The sequence below is a fragment of the Capra hircus genome, chromosome 2 (genome assembly GCF_001704415.2).
Source record: "Capra hircus breed San Clemente chromosome 2, ASM170441v1, whole genome shotgun sequence".
Lineage (NCBI taxonomy): Eukaryota > Metazoa > Chordata > Mammalia > Artiodactyla > Bovidae > Capra > Capra hircus.
The window spans coordinates 65,526,467-65,553,505 of NC_030809.1; the positions used below are offsets into that span (position 1 = coordinate 65,526,467).

General features: G+C 51.7%; 1 protein-coding gene across 1 annotated transcript; it reads left to right on the plus strand.

The window, feature by feature from the left end:
* Nucleotides 5,701-11,345, plus strand: EN1 (engrailed homeobox 1). Its single transcript, XM_018061945.1, has 2 exons — nt 5,701-7,181; nt 10,249-11,345. Exons 1-2 carry the CDS (start codon nt 6,290-6,292, stop codon nt 10,563-10,565), a joined length of 1,209 nt encoding a protein of 402 aa, XP_017917434.1. The 5' UTR covers nt 5,701-6,289; the 3' UTR covers nt 10,566-11,345.

A 27,039-nucleotide genomic window follows, 5' to 3' on the forward strand; every position in this document is an offset into this window, starting at 1 on the left:
CCGGGCCAGCGGCGAAAGAGCCGTGGGACCAGTGTTTAGCCCTGTAGGAGTAAAGGGAAGAAGGATGCCTGCTGGGGCGAGCCGGAGACCGCGATTGTGGAGCCGTACGGGCTTTTCTATGCAAAGGACTCGGACGTCGTCTGTGTATTTTGCTTTCTTGAGTTGTTGTTGTTGTTGTTGTTCCTAACTTTGGAGTTGGGTCTGACCTCCCGGGGAGCATGGACTGAGCCGAGGCGGGGGAGGTGGCAGCAGAACCCGGAAGCCGCCCTGGCCCCCCCCCCCCAGCGCGCTCTCACATCCGTGCCCACCGGCGTGCACACGCTCGAGGCCAGTCAGTGTGGACCCCGACCCGCGCCGAGCCTGATGGAGGCGGGAGCCGCCACTCGGACAGGTGGGGACCTGGGTGGGCAGCAGGCCTCCTTGGCCTGGGGTCGCCAAGCTCTGGGAACCTTCTGGGCAGGAGGAGGGAGTGAGAGAGGGCGAAAAGCAAAATGAAGGAGTGAAGAAAAGTCGATTGTAGCCGCTGAATTTACTCCGGGCTTTCTTTTTAGGCGGGGGTGGTGGTGTAGGGGGCTGTGAGGATGAACATTAGGGTTTCGGTTCTGGGGTTTGGGTGGAATTCTTTGAAAGGAGAAAGTCGGGATGTCTGATTAAAGTGAAGAAAAATGTAGAGAGAAGGATATATAATCGCCTTGCTTTCGGAAGCCGTGAGCTCTAAAATCCCCGGCTCCCGGGTAGGGGGGCGGCGTGTGGTACAGCTTGAGGGCGGTTTGGGGATACAGAGGAGAAGGTAAAGGCTCCTTTCTGTAATCTGTGCCAAGGGGCCTTCCGTCTCTCTCTCCAAGTCCTTGATCCAGCCCTAAGTCGACAAGTCAACCCGCCCGCAGCGACGGTCTGGTGTTTGCACCCCGGTGTCCGGGAATCCGGCGCCGACCGTGTCAGCAATTTTCGGGAATCGCCAAAGATGTTTCCCCCATTTCCCATAGTCAAGCAGAGAAAAGGCTTCATTTTCTCTGCTTACCCAGCTTTAAAGGGGGTAAAAGCACCCCGAAACCAAAACTGTTTCTAGAACAAAAAGTCCACGCTGTGAACCGCCTCTCCCTCCCATAAAAGGGAGAAAACCCTGAGGGAAGGCAGGATGATGGGTGCATAAATTCAAATATTGAAATCCTCAAAGGTGACCACCTCCAACAGCAGGCCTTTGGGGGACTTTTTAGGAGTCTGGACATTTGTGGACACACGTCTTGCACACAGAAATAAAGAAATATCCCCTGCCCTCCTCCAGTCTTCCAGGGTCTCTATAAACAAAGCAGCTGCCCCAATTTTCAGAGTCAACAGAGCATTTTATTTCTATGGTTTGCTTCCCACATACCCCCATCTCAGCTTTATCCCTTCCCCAGCTTCCCCTAGTCCTGCTTCAAACTTCGGGTACAATCGCTTAGGATCCCTAACCAATACCCATTGAATCCCCCTGCACCCACTCACCCCCTACATTATTATTGCTTCCAAATGAAGACCAAAACTCCCGAGCGCTAATTGAATTAGTCTATTGAAAGGACTGTCAGGTACAATGACGTGGCTCGAGGCCCCACATTTCCCAAGGTCTATAGGCTTTGGGGACCTGCGATGTATAGTCTGACCTTCCGGCTCATAATAATACCGAGGCACTTGTAGCAGAAATCTCCTTGCATTCACTCCCAACAAAACCGCTGGTCACCCAGTCCCCGTAGGAAGGCTGTGCGCTATTGTGTTGCGACAACTCATTCATGTCCCGCGCCACGAGGCCCCACCGCCATCTGATCTACACTCGAAATGCGATTACCACCGTGTGCATGCAACACGCTCATACTCTTGGCCCAACGCTTGCACGGCTGGCCAGGCTGCAAGGTTTTCTTTCACAATTCTCCCCCTCACACCCATCCACGAAAGACAGGTGGAAGCAGGCAGGACCATGACATTTGTCTCTGCCTAAACGAAATCTAAAGTTCTGTGGAAATGTGGGATGGTGGAAGACTTCTCTTTTCTGCACAGCATACACCAAAGCCCTCACCAAATACATTTCACTGTACCCAGCTGGTGGGGCAGACTCAGGTATACACACTAATGTGTACATTCGCTAGCTCCAGCCATGCACACAAATACACAGACATACAAAGCTTTTATGGACTCATTTCTGTCTCTGGTTCTCAGATGCACAAGCAGCAGACATGAATATAGGCTCATTCCCCCATAGCCATGGACACTCTCCAAATCCATAAGTGGTTTCTGCAAGATTGGAAAACAAAGGTAGAGTATCCCAACCTCTACTACTACTCAGTTCCTACTTATGGTCCCCAAACTTCTCTAGCTTCCCCCAAACACACAAACACTTCCCCTCTGATCAGGTACCTTTCACTCAGTGGCAGGCCCTGGTTAGTTAGATTCAGTGGAGGAAGTCTGGGAGCAGGAGAGAGGACGGAGGGTTGAGAGGGGTCCCTGTCTTGCTTACCCCACCCTCCACCACTGAAAGCCTCTTTCAGCTCCCTTCTCCCTTCAATGAAGTGAGGAAAAGAAATGCTCCTTTTGGCATTAAAAATCCTTTTTTTTCTCATCATTCTCCACTTCTATGTGGGCTGGCAGAACTCGGGGACAGTCAATTTATTGCATAGATATAGCTATGTCAGTGGCCTTCTGTGAGCCCTCTGGCCCCCAGCGGAGCGGCACAGCTTAGAACTGAACTTCCATATCTTTGGCCCTGGAGCAGAGGACATTTGAAGAAAAGGATTCCATTGGATTTTCGAAAATTCTCCCAACCTGCTTCCTGACAGCCTACCCCTTCCTGGACATCTATCAAGTTGGTAGAAATTCGCAAAGGCACAAACCAGTACCCCTTAAGAGACTGCCACAAAAGTGCACTCACACCTGCACACACATTGCTCCACACACACTTAACCCCTCTACCTACAGGCTTTTACACACAACTCACCCTGCCCGTATTTCATCACCCACATGTCCATTCTTGGGCACCCTCCGAGACCTCTGGACCCTCACACACCCACCTGGATCAACATTTGCTCACTGTGACACCCTACTATTTGGCTTGCCAGGACACCAACCCGCTAACACCAAGTTCCCAATAATATTTTCATTTTCAGGAAGAAGAGAGGACGGCGCGGGCCCTGGCAGGGGTCTCGGAGAGCAAGCGGCTCTGGATGCGGAGCGTCGGCGGAGGCCTGGCCTGGGGGAGGATGCTGTTGGGGGTGGGGGGACGAACCAGCGCGAGGAGCACCGCCTAATCCAGCCGGAGCTCGTGGGCCGCGGGTGCATTTATCATCCCATTACTGTAACAAATCCGGGCTCCACTACATGAAAGGTAAAATGAATTACCGACGTTAAGCCGTCAATAAAGTCATTTCTGTAAATGGTGTCTCCAAAGGGCCGCCGCATTATTCAGCTGGCTTTATCAGCTGGCTGGAAATTACGTGGAGGAGCCGGGCCGCGCGGCGCGCGGGGCCGCTCACTTTGATTAAGCGTCTTGCCAGCGCGATGTGACAGAGCTTTTGACCAGGGTTTTATTCACAGGCCTGTGATGAACGCCAAGCTGATCAGGCGGAATGAAGAGTAATTAAAACCTATAAATTATCTTCCGCAGCCCTTCTCGAGGCGTCTCCTGCAGGCGAGATAAGGCGTCGAGACCCTATTTACGGCGCTGAAAGGGACCGCGGCGCACAAAAGCTACGCGGCTAAATAGGATATTGATAGTGTCCTAATTAGAATTTAATTAAGTACCCACGCTCGCTTGCGGGATAAAGATTTCAATTTTGCTAACTTAAATATAAATAATCCCACACCCATTTCGGGGAGAATGGGTGGGGGCACCGGGAGATTTCGGGGAGCCCTTGGGTGCAGAACTGAGGAGGACCCGGGAGACCCTCAGGTTGGTTTGGGGGACGACTTGGGAGGTTTGAGGAGATCACGTCGGGCCTGCTTTAGCGCAGCGCTTCGAGAAAGTGGTTCTCACCGCCCCGGAACCGCTGGGAAAGTCCAGCTAGAATTCCGAAAGCCCCGAGCATCGGAAGACCCTCGGCTGACCCGGAGATGCAGCTTGCAATACCAGCTCCCGCTCTCCACTAGCCCCTTGTGAGAAACTTCGGTTAGTGCGGGGGTTCCGGTTATTGTGATTTTCGTTTTATTCTCTTCCTAACCCTCTGTGACTTTTCTGGGCACCGGGATTATTTTGCATGCTTCCGTTAGACAACATCCTCAAAAAGATCCTTTCTCCGTCGCCCCAGTTAAGGATGGCGGTCCCGGCTAGATGCCCACTGGAGCTCCGTGATAACACCCTCTCGGAGGCCTCAGTTGCCCGAGTTTTTCTATGCTTCACCACATAGTCGGATCCCGGCCCTCCTTGGTAGGCAAACCAAACCCCGCCGATGTTCAGCGCCTCACCTTCCCCTACCCTGTCCCTGGCAGTGGGAAAACTTCGGGGTGCCTCGACAAGGAACAGCGAAAAAGAACCCAGCGACTGGAGACAGATCTCCGTGAGCGTGGGAGCGGCGGGAGCCCGTGCAGTTCCTCCCTCCCCCCAAAAAACTGATAAGAAAATTCAGGGCTACAGTGAAGAGGCCTTGAAGGACTGGGGAACAATCCCAGGAAAATCTGGGCTACTGGGGGAAATTCGCTGTCCAGCTGGCTAGGGCAAATACCAAGAGTGCAGTACTTTTATCCTCTGGATTTCACTTCGCGTGGAAATAGAAAACGGAGGTTTCCCTGAGCTCAAAAGCCAGGGCCTCGGGGGTATCCGCACCCTGACTTACTTGGCTCAGGACAACTGTAAGATGCCCGGACCGCTCGACTCCGGCGGCCAGAAAAGGACTCTCTCGCGCCCTCTGGACCTGGCTTAATGGCGGCGGGACAGCTCCTAGGGGTTGTCAAAGGTCCCGCCAGGGAAGGGCATGGGTACGGAAACCCCGGGAAGGGCACGCAGTGCAGCCTGCCAACATCCACTACAACCCTACAAACCTAGCTAGGCGCAGCTGGCCGCTGGCGTTTGCTACTTGTGAAAAATAAACCGCTCCACTGAAAGTAGCCAAATCTAGGTCTGTTTCACGTCTCGGACCATCCTCGGTTCACCTCTCCCCACCCTACTCCCCCCACTCCCCAAACACACACCATATACACACAGACTCCGACAGTGATAGCACTCTTTCACCCTTAATAACGAGCAAGAAAAAGCTAGAGCGAGAAAATAAAAGGCTGTTTCTTAGGCATGGGGGTTGCCAAAAGAGCCGATGCTCCTGCCTCCTGATCCTGCGCCTGTACGGACGCACTCATAATTCTGCATTTCTCCAACAAGTTGTTTATGGAGTTGTCTATTTGCGTACACCCCGCAATCCACCCCTTCTCGGTCTCCTTTGCCCGTTCCTCGGTCCTGGCCTGAAAGAGGGGGAGGGGCTAGGGTGCGGATAAGGGAGGGAGGGCCGGACACACGGGGCCCGCGCCGCGGCTCCCCCTCTCAGCCCGCGGCCGCCGCCCCCGGATTATTTATCTGCAAAGTCCCGCGCGCGCCTATTGGGCCGAGGCCCGGGTGTCAGCGCGAGTCCTGGCTCGCCATTGGCCCCGCACACGTGCGGCCCTGACTCACGTGCTTCCGGTTTGAAGGCAAAAAGTGTGCCTGGGTGATTTTTTTTTAAGCGAGAGAGTTTGAGCAAAGATCCGAGCTGTCAGAGATTTGAAAAAAAAAAAAAAAAAAAAAGCAGCCCCGGCGCTGGCGGAGACGCGCTCTCCCTGCAAAAAAAGCAAAGGCGATTAAAGGCGCTGCCAGCCTCGCGCTCTGGGCACAGCTGAGCGTGACACTCGGGGAAGTCAAACCCCTCACTACTGCCTAGGAAAATGGCTAGACTTTAAAGACGATTTTTTTTTAATCTTTAAGAAAAAAAAATTCTTGGAGATTTTTTCTTGCTTTCTTTTTCCTTTCCTGTTTTTTTTTTTTTCCTTTATTTTTAGCCGTGGCTTACTCCCCATTTAAAACAAATTGATTCTGGTTGCAGAAAGAAAAAAGAAATAGCCAAGTGTCTCCATATCTGGATATCTACAAATTAGAGAGAGACAGCGAGATCTGCTCGATAAGAGCGAGAGATCCAGGCCAGGCGCCTGGGCTTTTTTTTCTGCACCCGCCCCGTGCCTTCGCTGGGGCTTTGCCGTCCTCCTTCCTCCGCACACCCCCACGGGCCGCTGGCAAAGTGGGGTGGGGAGCGAGGCGGGGGGGGCGGGGGCCGGCGCGGCGGCCGAGGCGGCGGGGCGGCCGAGCATGGAAGAACAGCAGCCGGAACCTAAAAGTCAGCGCGACTCGGGCCTCGGCGCGGCGGCGGCGGTGGCGGCGGCCCCCGGCAGCCTCACCCTGAGTCTCAGCCCCGGCGCAAGCGGCAGCAGCAGCAGCGATGGAGACAGCGTGCCGGTGTCCCCGCAGCCCGCGCCCCCCTCGCCGACCACGGCGCCCTGCCTGCCGCCCCTGGCCCACCACCCGCATCTCCCCCCGCATCCCCCGCCCCCGCCGCCGCCGCCGCCGCCGCCGCAGCAGCAGCATCTCGCGGCGCCTGCTCACCAGCCGCAGCCCGCGGCCCAGCTGCACCGCACCACCAACTTTTTCATCGACAACATCCTGAGGCCGGACTTCGGCTGCAAAAAGGAGCAGCCGCCGCCGCAGCTCCTGGTGGCGGCGGCGGCGGCGGCCGGAGGAGGCACAGGCGGAGGCCGGGTCGAGCGTGACAGAGGCCAGACCGGCTCAGGTAGAGACCCCGTCCACCCGCTGGGTACGAGGTCGCCAGGCGCCGCCTCACTCCTGTGCACCGCGGACGGGAACTGTGGCCCACCCGACGGCTCCCCGCCAGCCACCGCCGGAGGCGCGGGCGCGTCCAAAGCTGGGAACCCGGCGGCGGCGGCGGCTGCGGCTGCAGCAGCGGCCGTGGCGGCGGCGGCGGCGGCGGCAGCAGCGGCCAAGCCTTCGGACAACGGCGGTGGCAGTGGAGGCGGCGTGGGGAGTCCAGGTGCGCAGGGTGCCAAGTACCCGGAGCACAGCAACCCGGCCATACTGCTAATGGGCTCAGCCAACGGCGGGCCCGTTGTCAAAACTGACTCGCAGCAACCCCTTGTGTGGCCCGCCTGGGTCTACTGCACGCGCTACTCCGATCGCCCGTCCTCCGGTGAGTACCCAGCCCTAGGCTGCGCGGTGAGCCCGGCAGACGCCGGTAGAACTCTCAGCCGCCGGGCTGGGGAGAGCGTGCGGGCCGGATCCCGAGGGTTCTCTTTTCTCACGCCTGCTCTCTCCTTTTCACCTTCGATTCCAGTCACTACCGACTGTTATACCGAGTTTTGCGTTCCCGGGCTCTGCGACTACCACCTGGGAGGTTACGGCTCAGGGTTACAGGGAGTGGGATCCTTCGATTTTGAACTCTGAGCCCTTCTCGCCTTCTTTGTGTTTTACCTTTATTATTCTTAGTAAACACCCAATCAGTCATTGCTTTTTCTTCCAGGAAAAGGGGTTTTTAGAATCAGCGGGAAGGTGGGCCTAGAGATCTGGGTCTCAAATCCTGCGGAGGCCGAAACTGAGCAAGGCTTTGATTAGAGAAATAATCTTCGCTTTGTGTCCTTGCAGACATAAACACCATATCGATATTTTCTGCGGAGAGATCATTTGCAAAGAGATAGATGTAAGGAGACACAGGAAGAAAGAGAAACGTGTCTGATAGCTGTCCTTCCGCAAGCCGGGTAGCCAAAAGGGCCTGACCCGCCTGGGTAGAATCCAGGGAAAGGCGGTTTCGGAAACAGTGGGTGCCGAGAGCCCCTGGCTCCCGATTCTCTGGAACTGACAGATAAACGAGGGAGAGGACAGAAGATACCTTAGGCTCAGGCCAGAGACCTGGGCCGAGGGCATGAGAGCCAGCCCCGCCTCAGCTTCTCCGTGGCCGCCTGGCACATCCTCCCGGGCCCTGCCCCTTCCTTTTTTCACTCCTTCCTTCCGTACATCTGCCCGTTAGCAAATTTCTGCCAGCCATGGGCCCATTTTTCTCAATTTTCCTTTGGCCTTTCCCCACATACCTCTTTGAGTTTGGAGAACCCCAGGCCGAGAGGTACTCAGGGGCAGCCACGAGGCCCCTGGAGAGGAGGCTGTGGCCTGCCCGCCTCCGGGGACCGCAGCTCCCAGGAGGCTGATGGGCGCCTCGAGGAGGGCGGCAGGGGTTCTGGTCTACGATTGGGGTTCCGCGCCTGGGTCTGGCAGGAGGCCGGGCTGGCATCGAGGTGCGGCGCTCCACTCCGACTGGTCTCTGACTTCCCACCGCTGCTGGCCGGGCTCAGATCGATGAGCGCTATCAGCCCCCGCCATCTCGAGCCCCGTTATTGACACATCGGGCTCCCTGAACCTCCGAAAAGCTGCTTTGATTGACTCGCCTGATGGATAGAGTGATTGAGCTGTCAGGCTGTGCCGCTCAGGCTGGCCAGGAGGCTACGATTTTATTACAAGTGTTCATGCCTCTGCAAGGGCACCCATACACACAGTAACAACAACAACAACAACAAAACAACTGCAACAATGCTCTAACAACCTAAGGGATGCCCGTCTCACAATGGGGCCTTTCTGAGGTTGCACACATTTCCTGGGCCACTTTTGCTCGACCAGCTAATTACTAACCTAAACCAAGGCCTTCCTGGCCCCTCACCCCGCCTCCCAGTGCTTTCTGCATCGGGCTCAGGAGTGGGCCTTGTCTTTGTTCTTGGCTGCTTTCCTTCTTACAAGCCTGGGGAGGCAGGGTGCTGGTTTCTAATCCTGCAGGGGCAGTTGAGGGAGAGGAACCTCAACCCAGTCTTGAGTTGCGGTGGTCGGCCAGGCCTGGACTCTTTTGTCACAGGACCGCTGGTGACCCCTGGCTCTGGTCTGCCCCGGAGGCCAGCTGCCTGGTTTACCCCTCTGCCACTAGGTTTGGAGATGCCAGTGCAGACCCTTCTTTCCAGACAATTTTAGAGGTTAACAGGCCAGAGAGGGACTTCACTCAGCTCGGGAAGCTCCCATAATCATGACAGGGCCCAGCAAGTAAATGCTGGAGAAGACTTGCTTGTGGAGGCCTCTCTTTTTCCTCCTCTCTTCAGGGCTGGGCTTCATAGCCAGCCCTCTTCCCAGACTAGTTTTTGAGGGACACTTCACTTTCCTAGGAAGGTTTCCTGTGGCTTCTTCCTATAACCATCTTAGGGCATAGCACAGATTTTTGCTGGAATTGTCCCACCGTTTCTGTCCCTCTGTCCCTGTTTTGCTCCTGGATGTGGGGAGGGGGGTGCAGTTTTCTTGCAGATCTCCATAGGTGGGCAGAAAAGACAGCTCTGACTTGGTTTTGTCGTTCGGTTTTCAATCCTGAGATTGCAGCTTCTGTATCCAAAGGACTAGGGAGAGAGACCTGCCTGTGCCACTGGGTATAGGATGGGGAGGGTCCTCTCTTTCTTACTGGTACCATCCAAGGGACAAAGCAGAGAACCCAGGGGCCTGGGCATGTGGGTAAGGCATACAACTGGGAGAAGGCCTCTTCTCCCCTTTCCAGGAAGCAGGTGGACAGTGTCTTCCTGGGACTCCATAAGGGGCTTCGTTTTAAGCCAGAGGGAAAGAAGAGCAGGTAGAGAGAACAGATGCTGAATGTTTTGGAGCTAGGGAGCCCTCCCTATCCCCTTGTTTTCTGGAGTCCGCAGCTACAAGCCCATGTGGTCTTATTGTAGGTGTATGGGTGTAGATGCACTTCTTGAGGAGGGGGAGAAAAATAGTTTGCAGGCTGGCAATTCCCTCAGGGCAGTCCTATCCCAGTCTTCATGACTCCAGTGTTGAGCCTCTTTTTGTGCCAAAGCCGTGAAGACAGCAGGCCCCTGACCTCCAACTCAGGGTTGGGCCTGATAGGGCTCCAAATATCTTTCCATCTTGGACTCTATGATTTAAGCCTATCATGGCTGGGTCTATTCTTAATTGGGGTGTGAGGTGCATACACAACTTCGGCAGGCCAGTTTTCCTCTGTGACCCTTCTGGCATCCCAGAGGATTCCCATAGGGGAGCCCAGCAACCCCAATAGCCAGCAGATTGATCTAGGGGCTCCTGGGCGGGAGGGGCTGCACGGCCTCTGCTATCGCCCCAGAAGCTCGGGGCGAGATCCTCCAGCTCCGCTCCGCAATTCTCACGGCTTCCTCTGCCCTCTCCCCCCTGCCCTCTGCCCCTTGTCCCCACCTCCGATGCTGCAGGTCCCCGCACCAGGAAGCTGAAGAAGAAGAAGAACGAGAAGGAGGACAAGCGGCCGAGGACGGCGTTCACGGCCGAGCAGCTGCAGAGACTCAAGGCGGAGTTCCAGGCGAACCGCTACATCACTGAGCAGCGGCGGCAGACGCTGGCCCAGGAGCTCAGCCTCAACGAGTCCCAGATCAAGATCTGGTTCCAGAACAAGCGCGCCAAGATCAAGAAAGCCACGGGCATCAAAAACGGCCTGGCGCTGCACCTCATGGCGCAAGGACTGTACAACCATTCAACCACCACGGTCCAGGACAAAGACGAGAGCGAGTAGCCGCCGCCGGCAGAGGCCGCGCGGTCCGGCCGCCGCACCCGCGCCCCCTCCTGGCACCGCGGCCGCCGCCATGTGGGCCCCACGCCCCGGGGAGAAAGAATCAGCGTAAAGGAGGAAGGGAGCAACAGGGATAAGAGAGAGAAAGAGGTTCCCAGAATGGAGAGTCACATTGGAACGAGACATTTTTTTTTCAAAAGGGAGAAAGACTCAGACAGGTGCTATTGAAAAATAAGATCAGTTCTCTCTTCACAGTATAAGGGACGGAAACTACGAACTCCTTAAAGCTCTATCTAGCCAAACAGCTTACGACCTTGTATATATTTAATTTCAGGTAAGGAAAAGAATTATGTGTAGCGATCTCTATTTGCTGGACTTTTTATTAATCTCCTTTATTATTATTGTTATAATTATTATAATTATTATAATTATTTTATCTCCCGCCTCCGCCTCGCTGCCCCCGGCCCAGCTTCGTTTTCTTTTGAATGTTATCGCTTCTCCGGTGCCTCCCGTCCCGCATCGCTAGCCCTCCGTTTCTCTGGGACTTTTCTTTGTGTGCGTGAGAGTGTGTTTCCTCGCGTGTCTGCCCTTCGCCTCTCCCCCTCCCCCCATCTCCCCGGCCCCTTCTGTCCGTCTGTCTGTCCTGCCCCCGACCCTTTCGTTTTCTGGAGACTTGTTGAGAAATACGACCCCACAGACTGCGAGACTGAACCGCCGCTACAAGCCAAAGATTTTATGATGTTCAGAAACCTGTAGTCTGAAATAAAGTGTACACTGTGCTCACGAGCGCCTGACGGCCCTCCTCTTTGCGGGCTGGGGAAGGGCGAAGAAGCAGGGCGGCCCTGCGCAAGGCGGGTGCGCACCGGGCGCGGAGCCGCGAGGCCGGCCAGGCCTTGAGATCCACCACCGCACAACGAATATAGGGGACAAGGAGGGCGCGGTGATAGCGATGGCTCGGACCCGGGGATGGCCCGGGTTTGGAGGGTCTGGCGGAACACGCCTGGTCTCTGATAGCATTCAAAGGAGACCAAAGGCCGGAAACCCCAGTCTTGACTTCGGAAACACTGTGGGGCTGTTGGTCTGCTTCCCGCGGAGCCAGGACCAGCCGGGCTGCAGCATACTCTGGTTCAACCTGCTCCTCGCTCCAGCTTCCTTCTTTTCTTTTCTGTCTCTTTTTCTGATGCGAGTCTTGCTGGAGGTTTTCTCCTTTAGAAGCAAAAGGACTTCCTGGGGCATGGCAGAGGTGAGGGGCTGCCTGGAATCCTGAGCGAGGGCCACTTCGGCCTGTCTGGACTTCACTGCTCTTCCAATGGAGAAGTGATTCGGTTGTCTAGACGGCTGGTCGAGGGCGGCATAGGAGCCTGGCAGGACTCATGGTGGGCGAAGTCCGGAGAGGAGGCCTGCATGCGGAGAAGCTATGTGGAGCCACAGCCCCTCGGTCAGCTACAGGGATTGCTCTGGGGCGAAGATCTCGACACGCACACAGGCCTGCCTTGACCCTGCCCCAAATCTAATAAGTGAGGTTCCTTTCACAATCCCAACAAAGCCTGGCTTGCTTTCTGACAGGGGGGGCACAAACACCAGCCCCCTGGGCCCCCAGAACCCCCAGATTTCCAAGAGGGAAATGTCTGGACACTTGTCCCAGACCCTGAGGCCCATCCTTCCTGGGTAGCCACTGGGTCCCACCATTCAGGGACTAGAAAGAGAAAGGGGAGGTCCCTTCTAGTCTTCCTTTGGTCCAGTATTTTTTAATGGTAAATTCTGTTCTCCCCATTTTTTCCTTCTCTTCTGTAGTATGTATGTATGCAGCTATACTCATACAACCAGATATGTAGGTGTCCCAAAAAACTCAGGTGCATATGTGATCATGTATAGATAAATACTGGTACATCTCGGTGCCCACAGGGTTTTGTGTATTTCTGCATTATGTGAACATTATGCGATTGGATGCTCATGTCTCTGTAATTAGATGCATACTTGGATGTTTGTGAGTTTACAGTGTGTGCACATGTGCTTATTTGTGTTTGCAGGTGTGTTTGTGCATGTAGGGGAACCCTGCTTCTGTGCTCTTTCCTTGGGTTTCTTTCCTGTTGTTTTTGCGGGATTGATTATTGTGAGAGTGGGAATGACCGATCAGTCTGCCTTTCTTGGAAAATTTGCCTTGGTTTGGGCCTGTGCTGAGTGTGAAATGACAGTGCCAGGTGTCAGGTCTTTGAAGCCAAGGGGGTGTTGAAGTCCCTGTTGAAGGGCTTGGGGGATTGGGGTTCAGGAGCCTGGAGTTGCAGAGCACATTTGACATTGCCATGGGTTCCCAACTGTATTGCATTCCTTTTACATCTTTTTTTGGGCGTGTGGAGTAACGTCTACACATAATAGATGTTCACCCAGTCCTTGAGTGAAGAGTTGAAAGCAGTGAGATGGGCCCTTCCCTGGAAGGGAAGTATATCCTGTGCTTTTCTTGGGGTGGGGATGCACGGGAGGAGACTGGAATCTTCGAGTTCTCCAGGGCTTTTGGTTTTGGGGCTGAGACCTGAGGCTGAGGGTACCCCTTTCAGAATCTGGCCACAGGCAGATAGGATGTTGGGGTGCCCAGTTCTGCAGAGAATCTTTCTGTCCAAATGCATGGAAACTGGGCTACTTCTCCTTCTCCCTTCCTCAGTGTGGCCCCCTTAGGGTACCTGTGCCCCTCAAGATCACAGATGCAGAGTCAGGGGCCAACTTGAGTAGTAACTCCAAGAAGCATCATGTTCCTTAAGGCTCCTCTTTTCTGTACCAGGAGATCAAAGCCAAGAGTTTTCTCTCTGGGGGAGAGAGAGGTGGTCACCTCTCCCCAGGATTATATTGGTAAATTGCATGGATGTGTCATTATTATGTAATTTGATTTCTGGCCTATTTTCTCCTTTTGTCTTCCAATCACTATGGGTAAATAGAGAGGAAACTCTGAGTAAAGCTTGGAGAACTTAAACATTTGGTCCATGGCTCCTCTGTTCTCCTGTGTCCCTCTTTGTCACACCTACTCATTACAACTGCCTTTATCTCTGAAATCTGGCTGAGGTCCTCAAGTAATGGTCCAGTATGACTTTCCTATCTTCTCTCTTCCCCATCCCCATTTTTCTTCCTCCTGATTGAGGCAGAGACTAGAGAAGGAGGACTCCAGTCAGACTTCTTTCATGCACCCCCTCTAAAAAAAGAAAGTAATAATAATCATAAACAGGCATTTATTTCTCTGATTTATGGGTCTGGCTTAGCCAGCTGCCTGTGTATTAAAGTCTGGCACTGCATCGAAATAAATACTAGAGTGTGCTATCCCAACTTCCTTATATTCTACCTATTTTTTTAAAGATTGGATTGAACCATAAACTTAAATCTTCCTCAGCCCAGGAGGAAATACACACTAGCCAAGTCTAAACAGTATTGATCCTTGGCTCTTTCTGAGGGCAAAGGTCTCTGTTCTCTTGCCAGAAACTCCCGTTCCTTCAGTAGGGTCAGGAGGAGGAGGTGTGGATGGGGGTGGACTACAGAAGGGGTATTCGGGTGTATGGCGGTGCATTGTAGGTCTGTGTTAGCTTGTGTGTTTGTGGGTTGTATTGCATGTGGGCATTTGTATAGAGGTGCTATTGACTGATAAATAAATGTATTTATTTGGGCTTGGGAGGTGTAAGTGTGTGTTTTGAGTGTATGGGCACCAATAGCGATTGGTGTTTGTGGGTGTGTGTGTGTGTATCCAGGCTGCTGAGGGCACAGAGAAAGAGTCAGTACTAATCTGCCCCCCACCTGGCCCCCACAGCCCTGTCACCCCATGACAGGGCTTCCAGATGCCCCAATGCCCTCAGTAAAAAAGCCAAGAGACTGCGGGGGTAGGGGTGACCCTGGCTGACACCAAGAAGCCGAGGCCAAGGCCAGGGTCAGGGAGACTGGCCTCCCCAGACTCCTTGCCCCGTGGAGGTGTCTGCTGTGGCTTTTCTGGGGATGGCCATCTGTTTCTCCAAGGGTCAGCCTTGCTTTTCTTCTTCATGAAAGCTCTTCCTCTGGCAATACAGGCAACCTTCATTCCTCATCTTTCAACAGGCACAGGCTGGGAAGGAGGTGGGGAGCCTGAAGACCCCTCTCCTCGCTTTGCCTCACTGCCTGGGGCCCATTTAATCTCTATGTCACCATCGCTTAAATTGGAAATCATGTTCACTCCGTCTGGAGGGAGGTGGCCAAGTACTGCTCCATCCCCCATCACCCCACCAGAGACCTCTTCTCTCTTTCACTCTGAACCCAGGTGAAAGAATTGTGGCAACTTGTGGAAAGGGGCAAGACTGGGGACTCCACCAGCCCCCACTCCTTCCCAAATGATTTAGGCCAGGCATTTAATTGTTCGAGGAGATCCACAGAGATTCTTGAATAAAAAGTTTCATTTAACTGGGGGTGGGGGATGGGAGGGAAAATGCCTGGCAGGGTGTGAAAGCATACTGGAAGTGAGAGGCAAAATCTTCAGATTTCCTCTAAGTCCAGTAAGGGCCTCAAGAGTGTCACTGAGTGGGTGGTACCAATGCACATAGACATGCAGCACGTGTACACATACTTCTGCACATCCAAATGCACAAAAAAGGTGCTCACATGTATAATACTTGTACACCTATGCAAAATATGAGCAAATACACAAACAAGTATCTAGATATCTAGAACTGACATGCAGAGATGGGTTCCTAGCAAGCACATGGCCATGGTCCATGTAGAAATTTCTGGCATTTTTTTTTTTTACATGACCCAGGAGTACACCTGCTGGTGTCCAATACACACCTGCATGCCCCAGCTAGTGGGCTTTGCTCCTATCCAGTGTAGGGACAGCCCTTCCAGGGCTGGGGACACACTAGACTGCCCGTTTCTTTTCATGAAGGCCACCAGAGAGAACTGGGACTGAGGTGAGTGGATTGATTGTGTGGGAGTGGAAAGTCTGGAGTCAAGGCAGCCCCTTCTCTCTCCCCAGAGACTCTGGGCTCAGACACAAATGTGCTGCTGCTACACCTATCTCCATCCCTCCCTCCCACCTACCCTGCGCCTTCCCAGGTGTACCTCCTGGGGGTGAAGCAGATCCAGGGAGGGAGAGGGCAGACTTCTGAAGCAGAGAGTTGGGTAAGTCTTGGGCCATTATAATTTGCACTTTGAGTTTGCTTCTAAATGCAGCCTTCCCCAGAGATGCCATTCTGGAGACGGAGCAGGCCCCTCCGCTCTGGAATTCTTCCCAACGATATGGGGTAGGTTGCTGTGAGCACATTTGGAAAGATTTCAGGTTGCAATAATGGATTGCAGAAAAGCAGAGATCGGAGCACTATGCATGCTCAAACACACTCAGCTTATCCCAAGGAGAGGATTGGATCCATGCTCCAGACTCGCCTTTCGGATGTGGGAACGGGGTGAAGGGTGGCGGTGGGAGGATGCAGAAGGAGCCCTGTGCTGGGGGAAGCTGTGAGCACAAGCCTCCCCACTCAACTCTGCCAGGGGACGGGTATACACGCAAGCAATCTCTCAGGGACTAGCAGCTACCAGAAGATTCCTCCCAGACCCAGCTGCCATTCAAGTGCAAGTGCAGGGGTGGTGAGAAGCGCCATCCTGGGTGCACTCAGTACCCCCTCTCCGTTTCCCCCCACCCCCTCCCACTCGCTCCTGGCACCCCAGGAACAGCAATTGCATTGAAGAGGGGAGGGAGACCCCTGTAGGTGAGGTGGAATCCAAGGAAGAGAGGGACCTACTAAAATTGAACATTCCTCAAGGACAGACCACTGCAAGAGTGGGCTAGGACCCTGACTGAGAGGCCAGCAGATTCAGGCAGGAAGGCACACAGTGGTGCCCACTGATGAAGAGAATGCAGTGGGAAACCACGGATAAAGCCCTGCTGCTGCCCCACACCCCCATCCAGCTGCAGTGAGGCGGCCACTAAAAGTCTTTCATCCAAGATGAAAATTCATCATTACAAGACACATCCAGAAATTTAAAAATAATAACAGATTCTCTATTTACTGAGAGCCAGTGTCCCACGTTGCTAGTCATTTGACACAGTTTACTTTTTTCAACCTCACACACTTCTTTGAGCTGGATATTATCATCCCCATTTTACAGGTAAGAAAAGTGAGGTCCAGAGACGTTCTTGCCAAGGTCACACCAAACCACGTTAAAGCTTACACAGTAATTATATGTCATAAAATACTAGGACGATTCTCCCGGTGTGCTGTGATGTTTCCACAGTAGGAGAACTTCTGCATAAGGTCGGGACAGGGGTGGATTTGGGTTAAAGGCTATTCTTTCTCTTTTGGACGCTTAAGTAGGAGTAGTCCTCAGCCGCCACCTCCAACCTCCCACTCTTCCCTCAAGTTAGTAACTCACGCTCGTATTCTTGCTCTCAAATCCCACTCTACCCAGGTTGGTCTCAGATTAGGTTCCCTGGAGGTCTTCAAGATGACCCCTTCCCACCACAGTCAGCAGTGTCTACCCTCACAATCTCCTCTCCCTCCTGAGCCCAGTCTGGCTCGGCTGACACAGCCCGCCCCTGGCGTCTCGGACTTTGGTTTCTCCCGCCTGGCTGGAGCTGCCTGCGCGCCCAGCGCGGTCTGCGGAGGGCGCTTCGCAGATGCACTTCCGGTCAGCGCAGCGAAGGCCGTAGGCTTGGACCGCGCTGACCTGTCGAGTCAGGCTGGAGATCGGAGAGGATCTGGGGCTCGTCCTCTCTCGAGGAACCTCGAAACCCCAATTCTTCTAGCCCTGCGCGGGATCCTGCCCACCGGCTCGATGGAGACGCCAAAGGGAGGGCTGCCCCGGCGGCTTACCCGCGCCGGGCTCCGGGCGATGGACAGGGACCCGCCTCCCTCCACCCGCAGGAGCCAGTGCTCCCGCATCCCCACCCGGGTTCCCCCAAGCGACGGTCTCTGTACAGTTTCGATTTGTGTCTAGGCCGGGTTCGCTCTCCTTTCAGTAATTTTCTATGGGCTTCCCGGCCTCTGGGTCCCTCTCGTGGGTCCTCTGCTCCAAGGTTTCCGTTTTCGTTCAGAAGACTGCCCTCCTGCGGTCAGCCTCTCGGACCGCTCGGACTCGGCCTTTGCGGAGGGTGTGCCTGGGCGTCTCTTTGGCTTCCTGCCCTCCGTCTCCTCTGGTCCGTGGCCCGGCTCCCAAGTTTGCTCCCGGGATTGGGAGGCTCTGAGGGAGGCCGCCGACTTCCGACCTCTCGCTTCCCTCCCTGGGCTGGCGCGCGGGACCGGGGCTGACCTTGGAGGCGGCCACGCTCCCCCTTCCCACCGTGTTCCCCAGTCACCCCCGGCCCCCTTGACTCCCGGGCTACCAAGTCGTGGCCACTGGGGAAGCGCCCTTCCCTTGGCGGTGCGCCCTTGCCCTGGCGGTATCGCTCAGCGGCTGGCAATCGGAGCTGCGCAAACCATGTTTCGGAGCGGCCGGGCCTGGGGTCAAACCAGGAAGGAGGAGGGGGTGGACCTCAGGCTGTGGAGACCCGACTTTATTTGTTTCAACTTGTCCTGAAGGGTTAGACGAGGCGCGCGCTCTCGCACTGTTGCCACCGGGAGCCGAAACCCTCGCTGGCTCGGCTGCCCGGCTCGGCCCGCCCGCTCGGCGCCCTGCGCGGCCCTGGCTGGCCCGCAGACCCTGGCGTCCGAGAGCTTGGGCGTCTGCCTTCTCAGTGCCTGGCTGGGGCGAACTTGGCCCGCGAAGGGCCGCCACCTGCATTTTCCTGGACTAGGTGAGCGCCTTCCGAAATCCCCGATGCGGGATCCTTTTTTGGGGGCGAGAGAAAAAGTTGCAGCAGCAGCCCTGCCCCCTGCCGCCTTTTCCCACAATAAAGCGCCCACTTTCAGGTGGCAGACTTTCTTCCACCTTCCCTTTCTTTCTTTTCTGGAGATATTTGGCCAATTCGCTTTCCTAGGCACAGCTGTGGTCTCCCCCTCAGGTTAACTGTTTGCATGGAATTTCTTTAAAACTAGAGCAGTCCTCTTGCTCTCGGTCAGCATCTTTTCTGAGTGGCGCCCACCCAGGCCCTACAGAGCTTCCAGGAAGGCGCGGCCGGCTAGCCGGGCGTGAGAAGGACGGAGGCCGGGCGAGGATCTTCGGTCCTTCGCTGCAACTCCCCCACCTCCTCCCCTTGCAGACTGAGAGCTCTGGCCTTCAACGCTAGCCTCACGGCTTCAGGGTCGGTTCAAGGGCGCTGTCCTCAGCGGGCAGAAACAGAGAGCTCCGTCGGAATCGCTAGGTACCTACCCGGGGGAGGACGACCAAACCCCAGTTCCATGTTCCTCGGGCCTCAGTTTCTTATCTGTTCTCCAAAATGCCCTAAGAGGGTCGAGCTGTTTGGAGCTGCAGAGTGAGAAGTCTAGGGTTGTGGGTTTGCGTACTGGCAAGGGAGTGAGGGGACCCGGGGTGTTGGGGGAGGAAAGAATTGGAAGGACAAAGCCTCCCCACGCCACTTTCACTCAGCTGAAGTGAACAAAGTTCCCTTTTGGGATAGAGCTATTGGGGCTCTCGGACTAGCCAGGATCAGCGGATTCCAGGTGGGCGAGATTCTGTGTTCCATGCACCCCAGGTGCAAACTTTGGCCCCAAACCGAAGCTGCCGCGGTGAAAGTAACCAGAGATACCCGAGGTTTTGAGGAGGCGCCCCCACAGCGCCCCGCAAGTGCGGACTGCTGACTTGTGTAGAAGACACCTCTGCCCCCAGTCTTGGCTGGGCCTCGGTGGAGAGGGTTTGTTCTCCTTTCTCTCGGGCAACCTGATGGGATATTTCTCCCTCTCCTTTCTTTCTCTTCTTCCTTAGTTACTAACTCCAGGAGAGCTGCTCGCGTTTGGATTTGGCCCACCAATCTAAGCAAAAAGACCCGCCTGCTGAGGCACAGGAGCTGCGGCCCTCCCTCCAGCTTCCTGGGGGTAGGGTGGGGACCCCTCCCTTAGAGATTCTCTAGAGCCAGAGTGTTGATGATCATTACTTTAAATTAAAAGTCCTCCTTTTTACTTTCTGTCTAAGCTCCAACTTAGTTTCAGAGAATGAAGCGTGAAAGCTCTATTATAGAGATTACCGATGCTTCATTTATTCCCGCAAATGGCAAACACTGCCCGGCAAAGACCGAGCGAGCGAGTTCCTTGTCTCGGATCCTCAGCCGTCTCCGGGCTCACAAGCTCACTTGGCTGTGAGACAGCATCGTTGGGAAAACCCCTACAATGGGCTTACCTGGGGAAGGGAAGAGCTCTGTTCGCTGGGGCTGCATCCAGCAAGCCCCTTGGGGTAAAGACCTAGTTACATACCCCTGACTCGAGGGTTGAGGGATTTGAAATTGGAGAAAAGGGGTGTCCAGAGGATTACTCTTGAGGATCCCTGTGATGTTGAGTGTATGTGCCTGGAGAAATCCCATGGACAGAGGAGCCTCATGGGCTGTAGTCTATGGGTCCCAAAAGCAGTGCAAATCACTGCTAACCTTAATGCTGCACCTCCCTTTTCTGTTTACAGTGCAGTTCCTTGGAATTTGCTGTGTGTTCCAGGAGAGCCAGGAGACCCGGCTCTATGCTGTGCTGTATGCTGTCTTGACCTCATTCACTTTGTCATTCCAACCCTCTAGCCCTCCCTGATCTTCTCCATGCTCAGGCGGTCAAGAGCTTGTGTCCACAGTGACAACTCTCCTTCCACAGTTTTATTTTGATGCATATATGCAGTCTCAGTGGGTCCTTTTGGAAGTAGATCCAGAGCCTTTCTACCTTTGATGTACAAAACTCACCTAGTGACTTGGTGGTTGTTGTTGCTTAGTTGCTTAGTCTTGTCCAGCTCTTTGCTACCCCATGGACTGTAACTCTCCAGGCTCCTCTGTCCATGGAATTCTCCAGGCAAGAATACTGGAGTGGGTTGTCATGCCCTCCTCCAGGGATCTTCCCAACCCAGGGATCAAACCCAGGTCTCACACATTGCAGGCGATTTGCCTTCTCCATAATGAGGGATTCTTTGGTCATTTCACGAAGAGGCAGTTGGAAAGAAGTGAAATGACCTCTGGGGGGGGAAAAACGATAAAGATTTCTTATTCTTTTGAGACAGAGCAGTGAAGTTTGAAGAGGAAGAAGTATAAACTCCTAGAAGGAGAATTTCCCAAGTTCAGGCTTAAATTCCTTTGTGACACTGTATTATTAACTCCAATACAGTGGCAGGCCCACATTCCAGTTATCCCACGCTGGGAGCCCCTCCAACACAAAGGCTGTTGTTTGCGAGGGGGGGGGGTGGATAACCAGGAGGGATTGTCAGTCCTTCTTTCTCTCACCTTATCCAGCTCACAGATTGCAGGGAAAGTGGAAGTTAATTGTGCTTCTGTTTTAGAGGCGCTTGTTTTTCTTAAGAAGCCACCTTATGGAAGTGTGTGTGTGAGACTTGCCTTGGGGTATCAACAGGGACCATCCTGGAAATGATGCATTTCCCTTATTAGGTGGCTGGTGACTTGTCCATAGCTTGCAGTGCAGTCAAGCCCCTGTAGTTGTCCTTTCTGCCTTTAATAGATGATGACTTTTTTACCACAAAGGTCCTCAGTGGTCAAGAGCGGCAGTCTTAATGGTTCTTTGAGGGCAAAGTCACCTCACAGAGCCTGGGGAGTTTCCACTGATGTAGTAGGAATGACAGAGCCAGCTGGATGGGGAGGGGATGTGACGGTGAGTAGATATGATGACGCATCACTAAGTCAGGGAAGGAGGGGAGCGGGCTTGCTGCTCGCACAAACAGTGGTCAACTTTCATTAATTGCTCAGTTATTTTAATGTGAAGGCAAATACCAGAATGCTCTAGTGCCCATTTTGGATTAATGGGCCTGCAATGTTAGATAAGGAGGGGGTCAAAGAGAGAATAGAGGTGTTCAGGAGATTTCAATCTTCTTTCAAATTTAGAGGGCTTTTTTTTTTTGGTGGGGGGGTTGTGGTTTCCACTCCTTTACCCCACCAAATGCATGAAGTGGGAGTCAGTGAATTGAAAAGGCGAACAGAGATTGGCTTCTAAGGATAACAAAGATCAGAGGGAAACCTCTGCTGTGTCCTGATAAATTATGCAATCAACTCAACTTGACCTAAGTCAAGCGCCTGTGATGCCCTGAGGTGGGCATTGGTGGGCTGCACTCTTAGTGTCCCAGGTGCCATGTTGGTATGGTATAGCCCAGATTTCCAGATTAGCCATGTGAATTCCTGAAGGCTGGTTATTTGGAATATTGTAAACACCATCAGAACCCATCCCTTAACTTTAATAATATCAGAGGCAATACCTCTGGGACTGATTCCGGCTGGTTAACTTAGCTGAATTTATGATCTGTGAAAGAGAAAACAAAGGCAGATTCAGATGCATCTACCTTAGTTTTTTATGTCAGTAGCTTCAGGAAAAAATTATTTCCCTACTTTTAACACAGATCTGTTCAGGTTAGTGGAATAAAGCACAGATGTACAGAATTTAGAGATTATATTCTATTTCTCATAATACTTTCCCTCCTTGTCTTTGTATTTGTTTTCAGGGGCTATCCACACTCATGTCTGAATTTTTGGTGGATATTTTTTTCTGGGAAATGTGGTCGTATGGAGTAGTCTCAAGTAGCTTTTGAAAGTGTAACCTTGAATTGGGAACAGGGCTGGAGGCAGGGTGAGTCCTGACATTCTGGGCATCACATAAAATGTATGAAGTTAGAGGAGCATCTCTGAAATGACTCCGGGTCTATTTCAGGGCAATATTCTTTGAGGTTATTATTAAGGGAAATACCTTCTTCAACATAAGCATCACATTTCTGTATGGGCAAAACTTGGGCAGAAATTTGAAACATCCTGCCTATGAACATCCATGGAGCCATTCTATGTTAAATTGCTTGTGGTAAGTTCACCATTGCAGGCCTAGCCCTTGAAGTTTACATTCTTGGAATTCTAGGACTCTTTCTGGGATTCTTTCAGGTACAGTCTATACATGTAAACCAGTTTAAGTAAAAATGACACCATGAATGAAACAGGGGTTGGCTGAAGTTAAACAGACAGCCATGTGGTTGTTTAAACTGCTTCCCTCCCTCACCTTGTCCAGACCAGACTATGGGTGGAGAGCAAGCCTGTGACCAGTCCTTCTACAAAGTGTACCATTTGTTCCCAACTGCCTAGAGTTCGATAGGATGTAGGTAACGGACAGACTGGGAGGAGCAACACCCCAGAATTCTCCTTTAATATCAAGTGAGTTTACCTCTAATGAGTACCTTTCATAAAAATCCCAGGATGATGAATCCTGGGGAGGAATTCGGAGCTGGCCTTGAAGTGAAAAGGTGACTAATTTCTTGTTGGTGTTCATAAATATGTGTGCATTTCCTTCAAGCGGTTACAGTGCTTACTTGGAGGCTGCTTATGAACTACCTCAACCTAAAGGGAAAGTCCCTTTTTTCTTATTAATTTCTTCAGTGAAGGACTTTATAGAAGAAATGGTTCCATGCACTTTTCCTTGGAAACCCTAGACAGTGAGCTGTCAGCCTCCCTGTGGGGTGGAGAACTTAATACCCTCAGAAGTGGGAAGCCAACAATCAAACTGAGTAAGTCCCAGAACCACCCAGGATAAAGACAAAAAAAACCCCTCTTGGATGTTTTGACTCAATATCCTTGGCGTCAGGACAAACAAGTCATCGTAATCCTGTGCACAGTTTTTCTAAACTTATCTGGAGTCTCATCTCTGACATGCAGACTGGCAGATGCCAGAGTGAAAGTAGAAGTTTATGCCACTGCTTGACCATCCAGGCTGTTATTTATTTAGTTTCACATGTGGGACGAGTGAGGAGATATAAGGGGAGCGAATTTCTGGGAATCTTTCATGGTTGATACAAGGCTGATCTTTTTATAAAAATGGAATTTGCTGTTTAATAAATAAAACTCTGCATGTCAGTCTGGGACATGTGACACTTGAGTGAATAAAAGATGGACGAGGAGTTGAATTGTGGGCTGTGGTGGGTGCAGCTTCATCCTGTTTCTAGATTCACGTTCGTTGGAAAGAAGGCAAGTCTCCTCCCCCAGGTAACTCAGGGTTCTGGTCAGGCCTTGCCTGTGGGCAGACCTCAGCCTCAGAGGCCATTGTGGGCCCAACGAGATGTAAAAACTTCAGACTCTGGGTCATTTTTTTTTTCTGGTCTTCAAAGTAACTGTCCCTACTCTCCAGTTGAGGTGGCAGGAAGCGGAGACAAATGACTTTAGGGGGAAGGGGTGGAGGGTGCACATGAGCTTATGGTGCCCAGTTTAGACTGTTTTCTTTCCATCACTTCATGTGTCTGAATGGTGGGAACTTTCTATCTGGAAGAGAATTATTTCTGTGCACAATTGTCAGTCCTGCCAGGAAAGTTATAGCTGCCCTATAAAAGGGGACTGACTGCCTGTCTCCCTTTGTCCTAGGTTGGGAAGGCCTTCTGGTCAATAAATACATATTAATCATGTAAAAGGATTGACATGCAAATGAAGGGCACCATTGACAAGCCCTGGATGGCAGAAGAGAAACCCTCTGCAGCCGTGGTCCTGGCTGGAGGAAGCCAGGGCTGCACCAGGCTCTTCACAGGGTGTTTTCTAGAGGGTTAAGCATTCTTTTCCAATAATGATGTGAAAGAGTTAATTGAACTGGAGGTGGCTTTGGGATATTTTGCTTACAATCCTTCTTAGCTCTGCCCCATCTCCAGATTTTTTCTTTTAATTTTAAGTCTGGTAATAGGCAGGCCACCCTTTGGATCGCCGTGTCTCTCAGTCCAACTGTAAGTCTCCAATGGTACTTTGTTCTTCTGATCAAAGAAAAGTTGAACCAAACAGGGAAAATTGTTAAAAGCTTAGCTGAATTTTTTGAGGAATGCATGATGTTGTAGGAATAATTATTAGTTGCCATTATGAATTACTGCTTATAAAATAGCATGTTACATATCGTCATGTCTTTCTTTACAGAGCAAAGACACTATAAAATGACCTGGTGTAGGTAGAACTACGTTTGACTCATATTTTCCTATGTGCGTGACACCTGTGGGTAGGTACAGCCCACACAATGATTTTTAGGTTACATATGACCAGTGGAGAATATGATTTGTTGTCAAGGCATATATTGAAAATCTTTTGCTGTGAGGACAAAACAAAAATGCATTGTTGTATGCTCCCAACAGATCTCTGAGGTGAATATAGTTTCTTTATCCTTTATGAATCATTAGAATAAAAGAAAATATTTTATATCCTCTGGTAAACTAAGTTATTCAGAAGTAGAAGTGAAGGGAACTACTTGAGTCAGTGGATGGTCCAACTTTGGTCTTCTTTAGGGGTATGTGATGTTTTAAAAGGTGGACAATTAGCATTTATATAATTTAGGCTTCGAGTTATGCCTGTAGATACCTGCTAGCTGAGATGCATGCATTCAGTACTTTTGGAATTGGACCACAAACTTATTTTGGTGATATTCCTGCTCAGGCTATAGGTGTCAAACTGGGCCCCGGTTTAGTAAAGACGATGGACGTCTGGGGTTCTGGCAGGTCAGGCCCTGGGAAGAGTTAGCAGGGTGGTGTGTGTGTATCTGATGACTTTCTTTTGTGGTCTGTGTCTAATATTATCTAATTCTCTGCAACTGAATAACAAATCTAGTCACACTAACTGGGGGTGGGAGGGAAGCAGGAATATAAATGGTTTTCCTCTCCTGGCCAGAAGCACTAACCATGATGCCCTGTGAGTTAAATGTATCTGAGGATGACTGTGGGACCGCGATCTTTTAGTGTTTGGGGCTATATTAGTGATTTGCCCAAACAGTTGCATTTTCCTTTTAAATGAATTCATGAGGATGCTTTTGGAGGGAGGCTTGTTGACTCTGAAAATCAATACCCAGTTCGAAATCAAGCACTGTCTCCTAAATTCTTACTATGGATGTATTATGCTTAATATGCTTTGCTAATGTTTATCTTAGATTTTAAATGAATCAAATATTACCTAGAATTCAAAGCTAGTAAACATGTCTACTGAATTACTCTGTGTGTGTGTGTGTATGTGTGTGTGTAAAGGAGAAAGTAGCTACTGCCAGAGATAAATTATTTAACACAATTTTCCTGTATTGTGAAGAAGCAGGCTGAGCCTCATTTTTTGGATTATGATTTGTATTATGAAATGCTTATCAAATGTTTTCCAAAGATTAGTTTAATTTTAATTAAATAAACCTTTCTCAAGAGAAGGCTCCCAACTATTTCTTGTACCCAGAGGCTAACGTACTTGTTGTTTTTAATTATTTTCTGCTGTTACCCAAAGTGCTTTGGATTCTCCCGCCCAATTAAATCAAAGGCGCAGGTTCCTTATACACAATATGTTTAATATTTAATTTTAATTAAATTAATTAAATTGTTTATTTAATTTTATGTGCATTATTGTGCATAGAATAATGCAAAATTCATGATCTTAAGAATTAGGGTGGAGAGGTGAATCAGAGCAGCTTTCAAACAAGCTAATTATGGAGCTTAAAGGAAACCTCCCCCTCATTTCCAGGGGAAACATCCTGACATAACCTGAACTTTCTCTTGCAGTGCTCCATGGCCAGAGCGCTGTGGCTGTGGGGTCGTTGGCCCCTTTAGTCCTCTTGATCTCGCCCTGCAGTTTGCAGCTGTAGCAGCTGCTCGGCAGAGGACGGCGTACGTGCGGGCCTGTACATGCTGCTGTCACGGCTCACGCGCAAGTGACATTTTCTACTTTGCTGAGGAGCCACCAGCACAGTGCTCCTGCGGTAGGGCCATTTTCTACCAGAAACACAGGCAAAACTTCAGTAACGTCTTTTCCTTCAGGAAAGGCCCATTCTAATGGCTTGGAGCTGCCTTAATCTAGGCCAGTGCTTAAAAATGTGGAGGCATGCAGAGGGGCTCACCTTTTGATTGGAAGCAGTTCCTTAAGGGTAGGGGGAGGCGCCCACTGCCCTGGCTCAGTTTCCATTACAGTTTGCATCTTCAGGGCATGGTTTTCAAGGGTGTTTTTTATCTGCACAGTGCTAGGCATAACTGTCTCTCACTAGAATGCTTAGTTCTTAAGAAATCAGTCTGAACAGACATAGGATACAGAGACCCATAAAAACCCATAGAATGCTTAGTTTGCTTTGCCATCGCTCCTGTCTGACTTGTCTCTAAAACAATGAACTCTGGAGTAAACAGTTTGAAGCGCCCGAGATGAAGAAACTCCCTGAATTTCGAGGCAATTTTATTGTCTCCCTTCCCTACTTTCCTGACTCCTAAATAATGACACTCTCACCATCGTGGCCCTCTACTTGGGACATCTGAGCCAAATTTTCCAAACTTGACCTCATGAAGTGGTGTAGTCACTAAACTTCTTTTCATTTCGGGGTTTTGCACATCTGGACCACGGTTGACTATTTACACTTATCACCACTCTATAAATTTTTTTCTGTGGGTGGGTGGAGAGTGTTTCTTTCTAAAAGCCTTCTTCTTACAGAGACTTGTTAACTGCACTTTGTGAAGTCTCAAC